Genomic DNA, 10,226 nt, shown 5'->3' on the forward strand with positions numbered 1-10,226 from the left:
ATTTGATTATTTTTCCCTTATGTTCTACCACAATTGATTTGAAATTCTTTCATTAGTATGCACTACAATTCCCATGAAAACATGAGTCTATTGCTGGATTCTCTGTTCTGTTTGCTGAACTATCTTTTTAGTCCTATGCCAATACATTTTTGTTTAATTACTATAATTTTGTAATGTATTTTGATATCTGGCATGGAAAATCATCTTTATTGTTCTTTTGCTTTAAAAATCAGCATTCTTACTTATTTATTCTCCCAGATAAAATTAGGATCAGTCTTTCAATTCTAAACGTATTTTTTCTCTGAGTATTTGATGGGATTATACTGAATTGATAAATTGGCATAAAATTGATATCTTTATAATGTATTTTTTTTTAAAAAAAAAAAACAAGCTTGGTAAGTTTTATTAAAGGAAAATTTTGCATAGTTTACTCTCCACCAGTCTGTTCTGGCATGCTTCTAACGATAGCAGAATCACCTGGACCAGTGAGCGCCAGTGTGCATACTCTGTAGTATTTTCCACATGCTGTGCCCAGTTCAATATTATTGCCACTGTAGTGATGGACACCAATTTTGGCCAACATTGCATAGTACTCTATTTCCGGTTTCCTCAAAGCTGGGCAGTTGTTAGCAAGGATGGCCAGTTTTGTTGTGCCTTGTCTGATCATCTTTAGAGTCTGCTTGTACCCCAGCATGTACTTTCCACTTTGCATGAGTTGGAGCCGAGAATTAATTGACTCCAGCGACTTTTTCATCTCCTTGGTCAGGATGGCCCAAACCAAGAGCTGCCGTCAAGATGGCCGGGGAGTGAGAAAGGTGATATCTGTATAATATTATATTTACAATAAAGATATTATATATAATATATATCTATAGTCTCTGTATTCAGGTCTCTTTTTCATCCTTACGTATAGGTTTAGAGTTGTCTTCATTATATGTTATGCAAATTATTCCTAGATAATCCATAATTTAACTTTTTCCTGTTGTTTTTAAATGAGTTATCTACATATGTGCCACATGCAGGAGGAGATGGCAGAAATAGTAAGTGATTTGCCTAAGTGCAACTAGTTAATAACAGAATTTAGATTAGAAACCAAGTCTTCTGACTGGAACTCCTCCCACAATAAAGCAGATTCTTTTACTATTGTCCCATTCTTGTTGCTATCTTTCTCTCTCTCTTTTATTTTATTTTATTTTGAGATAAGGTCTCGCTCTGTTGCCCAGGCTGGAGTGCAATAACACCATCTAAGTTCTCTGCAACCTTCGCCTCTGGGGTTCAAGCGATTCTCCTGCCTCAACTTCCCAGGTAGCTGGGATTCCAGGCACCTGCCACCATGCCCAGCTGTTTTCTGTATTTTTAGTAGAGATGAGGTTTCACCATGTTGGCCAGGCTGGTCTCAAACTCCTGACCTCAATTGATCAACCACCTCGGCCTCCCAGAGTACTGGGATTACAGGCGTGAGCCACCGCACCTGGCCTCTCTCTCTCTTTGAATGTAGCTTTGTGTTGAATAATGAGTCTGAGTCAAGAAAATATAGCCTAATCCCATACATTTTAGACTTATAAGAAATTGAAATAAATGTGTAAGGCTCATTTCTCAAATTCTATTCACGTTCAAAGTAAGTGATATTTATGTTGATGGAATTGAGGGAGTCTGTCTTTAACCTAATATTTCTTTAAAGGCTTCACACAAATGAAACCTAAGCAAAATTTCTTAAACAGTAATCTCAAATTTTATCTATGAAATAAAGCTCTAAAAGATAATCTTATTCATAAGTTTTATATCTCATTAAAGACTGAAAAAACATAATCTCATTATAATCAAACTTTGCATTTTGTCTTTTATTTAGTGCAGTTGCAAAACAGAATTGTTTGATCACTGTCAACAGTTGAAAACATCATGGTAGTTTCAGCAATTATTGGTACATTGTGAGTCTATTTAATGCCAGTGCAAATCAGTGATTTCGATAAATAAATTTTGAAATAAATAAAACCAGAATGCTTTAACAAAACTTAAACTAAAGGCACAAAATATATAGATGCAGGCTTAATGGTGTACCCTAACAACATTTCTGCAGGTGGCTTGTCAGGAGGAAGCTTGATGCATTCTGTCCCTTGAATAGGCAAAGGTCTCCAGCCACTTTCTTTAAAGTTAGTAGGTGTGCCAACTAATTCCATTTCACAAGAAGAACCCTGAAAGATTTAACAAACTGCATCTTTTCCCCCTATTTTTAAACACAGTGCCTCAAACAAGATGCTAGTTATGCCTGTGAGATTAGATCAAATATAACAGTGAGAAATTGAAATTTGTAGTCAGTCCACTTAAATGCTCATCCTGTCAAAAATAGATTTGGTAAATTATAAAAACATGGCTTGTTTTAAATACAAAAAAAATTAGAAAAGGAACTGACTGAGAGGATCAAAGATGAGTGGAACCAGGTTTCATGGTATGGAGGCCAGTTGAACAAGTAAAGAATACAAAATAAAATACAGACAGTTTTCTTCTTGATTCAGGAGGTATCTGAATTTCCTGCACTTGTGGAGAAAGTCATCATGCTTGAAAAGGTCTAGGTGTCCTGGTTGAACCAGTATAAAAGCTGAGGATTCTGACACTCTTGTTTTCATGGTAGGCTCCTGACTTGATAATGAGCCAGTTGGATATGAACCCTTGGTGACACACATTGGTATGCAGACACCAGCTCTGGAGGAGTCTCCCACAAGTGAAGAGTAGGACTTGAGTAGGTCTTACATGTTAGTAAAATCTTTATGCTACTATTTACAGGGGTCTCACAGAATATCTTTGCCTTCTACTTTTAGTATTTGTGACTCCCTTCTGGTGAAGAGTCCTGGGAAGACACGGTGCTGGTAGTGATCCAGTACATCAAATACCATGACTGTTTTTTGTTTGTTGTCTTCCATCCGGGTCTTCTTAACAGAAAATTTATTATTTTTTTAAAATACAATGTTTTCATTTTAAAAATGAAAATATTTTACACCATTACATGTAAACTCCAATATCTTTACTATTTGTGTCTCATTCTCATTGCTGCCCGTGTGAAACCCGTAAGTTCTATCAGACAGGCCTCTTGTCTTCATTCTTGCACAAGGCAGCCATACCTGGAATGAGAGCAACTGTGATCCAGTGCTCAGCCACAGGGATTGGAAGTAGCTGTGTCAGGAATATGGTGCCCCAGCTTTTCACTGAGGCATTGATGCTTCTTTGGCTGACATAAATCTGCTCTACTGAAAAACATTTGGAAAGGAGCTTTGAAGAGTGTAACTTGCCTGGTTGGCAGTCTTGTTTCTTTCTTAGCCAAGAAGAAGCAAGGGGCTCATCAAACCAAATTTCAACCTTCAGCTTCACTTGAAAAATCATGGTGGTTGACACAGGGATCAGCAAAGTCTTTGAAGTTCTTTGGCATGCAAGGCAAATTATAATTTCGTTCATAAGGGAAACGTTTTTCCTTTTGTGCTGTTTGGTATCCTGGGCACAGAATTCCTTTCCTGTTTTCCATAACCAGCATCCTGGGTATTTTTGTATTAAAATTATACCTTATGTTTTATCCTTCTCTTACTGGATACGTTTCATCCTTTTTGCTTGAATAATTAGGCCAAGAGAATAAAAATGTAGTCTTGAGTCAAATAAATTCAAATTAAGTGGTTATTGAGAAAGAGACATTTCAATTTCTTCATTTGCGTTTTTATTTCCAGTGGAACACCAGCAATAAAGACTCTCACAATCAAATATGATAGAAATTCAGGACCAGGCGAGGTGGCTCATGCCTTTAATCCCAGCACTTTGGGATGCCAAGGTGGGCAGATCACTTGAGGTCAGGAGTTCAAGGCCAGCCTGGGCAACATGGCAAAATCCCATCTCTACTAAAAATACAAAAGTTAGCCGGGTATGGTAGTGCACACCTGTAATCCCAGTTACTCTGGGGGCTGTGGCATGAGATTTGCTTGAACCTGGGAGGCTGAGGTTGCAGTGAGCTGAGATTGAGATCGTGCCACTCTACTCCAGCCTGAGAGATAGAGGGAGACTCTGTCTCTCAAAAAAAAAAAATATATATATATATATATGTATAATATATATATATACACACACACACATATATATGTTTTGGTGAATTTCTATTTTATGTATAAATATATATTATTTTATTTATTTATCATACACATATAACAGAAATTCACCAAAAACCTGACTCTTCTTTAAATCTTACCAATTAGTAGAAATAAAGGTTTAATTAATCAATCAACATGTATGTTTGAGTGCCTCTGAGTTTAAAGATATTTAAAGTACTGCTGTTAGACTGTAGTGGTGGTAACAGTTCTTCCTAGAACCTAGAAAGAGGTGGCATTCTTCTTGCACCAGGTTCAGGCTTAGCTATTTTGGATCATTCCTTACTGAGAGTCAGCTAATTCCTCCTCAGTCCCCTCTTTATCACTGGCCTCAAATACACTGACTGTCTGTTGCACTTATGGAAAATAGATCAGTGGGGTGCTCCTGAACTTCTTTATAAGTTGAAGTGCCATTGCTGAAATTCATAATAATGCAACATAACAATGTGTGATCGACACTAAAATAGGTGTTCAGCATTTTGTGTTTCTTAAGTTTAAGAAAAACTGTAAAGTTTTTGTTGTTGTTGTTGTTTTGTTTTGTTTTAGAGACGGGGTCTTGCTCTGTCACTCAGGCTGGAGTCCAGTGACATGATCACAGATCACTGCAGCCTTGATCCACCTGGATTCAAACAATCCTCCCATCTCACCTCCTGATTAGTTGGATTTATAGGACCATGCCATTAGGCCCAGCATGTGTGTGTGTGTGTGTGTGTGTGTGTGTGTGTGTGTGTGTTTATCAGAGACAGGGTTTCACTGTATTGCCCAGTCTGGCTGGTCTCAAACTCTTGAGCTTAAATGATCCTTCCATCTTGGCCTCCCAAAGTGCTGGGATTACAGGAGTGAGCCACCGTGCCTGGCCTAGAAAAACTGTAAGTTAAATGAAAGCATATGTGGTAAGAACTGCCCTGTCCTATAATTCCCCTATAGTCTCTTAATGCTTTTATACCTTACCAGGCCCAGCACTGCCCTGGTTTTGTTGACCTAGGGTAACTTACTCTGTGTGAGTTTTCATCCAGAATGCAATCCTCTATACCAAGGCTCTATCCCAGGGGTCAGCAACAGTTTTGGGTAAAGTGTCAGGTATTTTAGACTTGGGGAATGAATTAGTTTTCTAGGCTGCTGTAACAAAATGCCACAAATTATGTAGCTTAAAATAACAGAAATGTATACCCTTGCAGTTCTGGAGGCTCTGAGAGAGAACACATTCCATGCCGTTTTTTGTTTTGTTTTGTTTTGTTTTTTGAGACAGAGTCTCACGCTGTCACTTAGGCTGAAGTGCAGTGGCACGATCATGGTTCACTGCAAGGCCTGATCTCCTGAGCCCAGGTGATCCTCAGACCTTAGCCTCTTGAGTAGTTAGCACTGTAGGTATGCACCACCATGCCTGGTTAATTTTTGTTTTATTTTTTGTAGAGACATGGCCTTGCTAAGTTGCCCAGGCTGGCCATGCCTCTTTTCCAGCTTCTGCTGGTTGCTGGCAATCCTTGACTGGTAGATGCCTCACTCCAATTTCAGCCTCATTACAGCATGGCTTTCTTCCCACTGTATATCTGTGTTCTCTCCTCTTGTAAGGACACCAGTGACTGGATTTAGGGCCCACTCTAACCCAGTATGACTTCATCGAAACTTAATTACATCTGCAAAGACTCTATTTCCCAATAAGGTCACATTCTGAGGTTCTGGGTGGACCTGGGAGACGTCATTACTACTCCTCCTGCAGGAAGTCCTCCAGTCTCTGTTGTGACTACTGAACTCTAGTGTAGCAGCAAGGCAGCCATGGGTAATGCATAAATGAAAAGGTAGGCTCTGTTCCCATTAAAATTTTATTTATGAACATTGAAATTCGAATTTTATGCAGCAATTTAAAAGACCATTCTTAGTTTGTGGGTCTTACCAAAAGATGGATGGGGTGCAGGGGGAAGATTCAACCCAATGCCTATAGTCTGCTAACAAGTATGATATAGTGATGGTGAGGAGGTAGATGTAACTTTAGGGTAATTTTTCTTCTTTCTGCTCATAAACAAAAGAACCACATTCTGAGAAAACCTGTTTGTGATTTGCATCAAGAAGCTTTCAATGGCCTCGTGTTTTAGCAGAGAGGAAACCGGACTGATGCCTGTTTGGCAGCATCATTCCTGGTGTGCTTGCCAAAATTTTGGTGAGGATTTTGCTGTCAAGATTAAGAAGTGATACAGGCTTAAATGAAGAACATGACCCGGAGTCCTTGTGTTGAAGGATTAGGACATTTCCCTCATGGGATCATAGCATTCTCTGTGCCAAAGGTTTGAGTATACTTTTGAGGTGATTTTAAATTAAAGGAATTTTATGACTCAATACTACGTGGCATTCTGGTAAGATGTTGTCATTCCCTAGGTACTCATTGAAGATTAGATATTAGATAATATTCTGCACATCTGAACAGACTTCATCTTCTAATGCTAAGAGGTGCTATTTTATCTTGAGGCAAAATAAATCTAAATTTTCTGATTTATCATGCACATGCTTCTAATGAGATTTATGTAATGTAAAATTTGAAGTTAGTATTAAAGATTGTGATTTGTTTTTTCTAATTACAAAACCAAAACTTGCTCATTGCAGAAAATTTAAATAATGCCAAAATAGATAATATAAAAATAGGAAAATTTCCCATAATCTCAATTCTCAGAGATAATTTCTGAGACTTTGGTATGTATTTTTTCTTCCTTTCTCTTTTTTTTTTTTTTTTTTTTTTTTTGAGATGGGGTCTCTCTCTGTTGCCCAGGCTGGAGTGCAGTGGTGCGATCTCTGCTCAATGCAGCCTCTGCCTCCCAGGTTCCAGCGATTCTCCTGCCTCAGCCTCCTGGTAGCTGGGATTACAGGCATGCGTCACCATGTCTGGCGAATTTTTGTATTTTTGGTAGAGACAGGGTTTCACCATGTTGGCCAGACTGGTCTTAAACTCCTGACCTCAGGTGATCCGCCCACCTTGGCCTCCCAAAGTGCTAGGATTATAGGCGTGAACTATCGGGTATGTATTTTTTCAAACATTCCCCCTACCAAGTAATTATAAAATCAAGTGAAAAAGTAAACACTGAACAGACATTTTACACGTTTTTAGGAGATTTTAGGACAAAGTATATAAGCAAAGTATCATTAGGTATTGTACCTAATTATGTTTTAGACTGATAGCATGCTAATAATAGAATATGAAATAGTTGTACCTCCTAATGTTAAGGGATACGTCTTTGTTTTGTTTTTGTTTTGCTGTCAACAAGCAGAGACTGATCTAGTAGAAGCAATAACATCCATATACATATATAGTAAAGTCCTATTCAGAAACTCACTAAGCCGTGGGTTCAACAATAAGTCTTTTCTCCTTACTGGAGAGACTTGAAACAGGTATCCACCTTCTTCAATAATAGCATCAATAATTTAATAGGTTTTACCATTCACAGCATGTCATTAGTAGAGGCTTTATCTGGCTGAGAACTGAACAAACTCTGGGAGCCTGTTTCATTTAGGGAGGAGTTCACTGTCAGGATCTCAAGTGGATATCGTAATGACTGCTGTAGGTTATGCCCTTAGCAGCTCAGAACAGAATGGTTGAATTACTACCCTCCTTAGACAACATGGAAATCTTGTGTATAAAAGTGGATAATCCTCCACTTGTATACAAAAGTGGCTAGATAATCACAGACCTGGGCATGAATCTTACCTCTATTTCTGTCATCCATGGGGCCTTAAACAAGTTACTTAAACTGCATTTCGGTTTTCTCATCTGCAAAATGGAAATAAATAGCAATGTGTCTGGAGTTGGTTCCTTCTGGTGGGTTCATGGTCTCACTGACTTCAGGAATGAAGCTGTGGACCTTTGGGTGAGTGTTAGAGCTCTTAAAGATGGCACGGACCCAAAGAGTGAGAGGTAGCAAGGTTTATTGTGAAGAGTGAAAGAACAAAGCTTCCACAGCGAGGAAGAAGACCCAAGTGGATTGCTGCTGCTACCTGGGGTGGTCAGCTTTTATTCCCTTATTTGTCCCCTCCCATGTTCCATTTCTGTCCTATTAGAGTGCCTTTTTTTTTTTTCAATCCTCCCCACGATTGGCTACTTTTAGACTCCTGCTGATTGGTGTGTTTTACAGAGCGCTGATTGGTGCATTTTTTAATCTTCTGGCTATCCACAGAGCACTGATTGCTGCATTTTTACATAGCGCTGATTGGTACGTTTTGCAATCCTCTTGTAAGACAGAAAAGTTCTCCAAGTCCCCACTCGACCCAGGAAGTCCAGCTGGCTTCACCTCTCAGTAATACTTTGTAGGAGTGTTAAGGATTAGTATTGATATGTGTGTAAAGCACTGAACCAATATCTCATGTTTAGGAGGAGCTCAGAAATACTATTTTTTATTGTTATTACTTGAGAGGTTTTTTTGTCTTTTTTTTTTCCTTTTTGTAGAGAACAGTGTCTTGCTATATTGCCCAGGCAGGTGTCGAACTCCTGGGCTCAAGCTCTTCTCCTGCCTCTGCCTCCCTAAAAGCTGGTATTACAGATATGAGCCACTGTGCCTGGCTACAGAGAGATCTTTAGATGACCCAATTCAACTCTCTTATTTAACAAAAGAAAAAAATTGGGTTCAGAAGGCTTACTGCTCTTAGGTTATTCAGGTAGTTGGTGGTAGACCAGGAAGGACAATTTTGACACTATGTTTCTTACTCCAGTCTTCCTTCCATCATTCATTCTTTCTTTTAAAATTTTTATTTAATAGTCCCAGACACTGATAAATTCATTCATGTCTATAATTTCTTTAGCCATGCTGATTATTACATAATGAGTTCTCATTCAATAAAAAGTCTGAAGATCTATACATTGCTTTTAAAGAAAAATATCTATATAAATGATGTCCTCACTAAAGACTCAGGGAATTCTATTTTTTCTGTCTGTCTTCCATTTCTGGAGTTTGCTAAGATTTATATTCAGTTTTTTCCACATTATACTTACAGGTTTACTGAATTTCATAAGACTGGCTCAATTTCACAAATTTGTCTGGACTCTAAATATTAGCAACGGCTGTGTTCATTGTTACTGCAAGAAATACTTTTATCTTATGTTTTCATATAATTTCAGTATACTCTCTCTATATATGCATATATATCCATGTGTACATATACATCTGTGTATATATGAGACCCTATATGTTTTATTTTACACTGCACAAGCATGATTCTCCAACAAAACACATAGATTTTTCGAGCACCTTAGGCATTAAATTGACACACAGGGTCCCGAAGACTTCTTTAACAAGAGATCAATATTCCTTAAGCCTGTACTTTTTACACAATAATTGGAGAACAATGGGCCTTTCTTATTTGGTTTTTACTGAGATCTTCTCATACACGAACTGGTGAGATGCGCAGTCCTGGGCACAGGCACAATGTGCAGCCAGCAGCTAATATGTTCCTTGGCATAATAACTCACCTTGCCAGAATGACCCACAGAAGCTCTGCGTGGTGAATTCCCCTGAGCCATACGGGCTGTTAGTTGACCTTGGACTGGCTGCTTACATTTTCTTAGCTTCATTAACTTCCCTTGCATACCTGGGGAAGGTTCAAATGAGGTAATCCAGGTAAAAAACATTTGTAAACTACTAAAAGCTACAGAAACACGAACTATTAATGTAAACATGCTCTAACAATGTACCAATAGGGAAACCAAGATTATTTAAAATTTTTCATCATTAGGTTCATAAAAATTCAAGATTTTGGAATCACTCTCTGTACCTTTTCCATATCTTTAGGTTTAGCAATACTCAAGAAATATCCCAATTCTGAGGAAAATCACAAATGCTATCAACTACACAAAGCCAGAAATTCAGTCTAGTGGTGAAATTCTTATGGTTAACCTTTTGTCCCCATTACTAAATCTCACCCCAAAAGAGAATGGAGGGGATGTGTGGAATCTCTCCGGTAGTCTATTCAAGAGGAAGTAACATTCCTACTTGTCCATTCTCTGCCTGCTTCCCCACACTGCACAGTACTTAGGCTACTCCTCATCCTTGGTCTGGATTATTTTAGTGATTCTAATTATATTCATGACCTTGGCTTTCAGGCTAAGGTAACCTTTATGGCCAATTT

At 38.4% G+C, this 10,226-nt stretch overlaps 1 protein-coding gene across 1 annotated transcript; it reads right to left on the minus strand.

The window, feature by feature from the left end:
- Positions 1 to 427: 427 nt before the first annotated feature.
- On the minus strand, positions 428 to 9,621 carry LOC111547268 (60S ribosomal protein L30-like). Its single transcript, XM_023218982.1, has 2 exons — positions 9,571 to 9,621; positions 428 to 784 (listed from the first exon to the last, which is right to left on the minus strand). Exons 1-2 carry the CDS (start codon positions 9,619 to 9,621, stop codon positions 428 to 430), a joined length of 408 nt encoding a protein of 135 aa, XP_023074750.1.
- Between the last annotated feature and the right edge of the window lie 605 nt (positions 9,622 to 10,226).

This window comes from Piliocolobus tephrosceles, chromosome 5, assembly GCF_002776525.5.
Source record: "Piliocolobus tephrosceles isolate RC106 chromosome 5, ASM277652v3, whole genome shotgun sequence".
NCBI lineage: Eukaryota > Metazoa > Chordata > Mammalia > Primates > Cercopithecidae > Piliocolobus > Piliocolobus tephrosceles.

What these genes read in the sequence shown, in the direction of transcription:
- LOC111547268 (XM_023218982.1), bottom strand. Translation starts at nt 9,621, where the DNA reads ATGGCTCAGGGGAATTCACCACGCAGAGCTTCTGTGGGTCATTCTGGC. An exon ending in CTGTGGGTCATTCTGGCAAG is followed by an intron (nt 785 to 9,570) that starts GTGAGTTATTAT and finishes TCTTGACGGCAG; the next exon opens with CTCTTGGTTTGGGCCATCCT.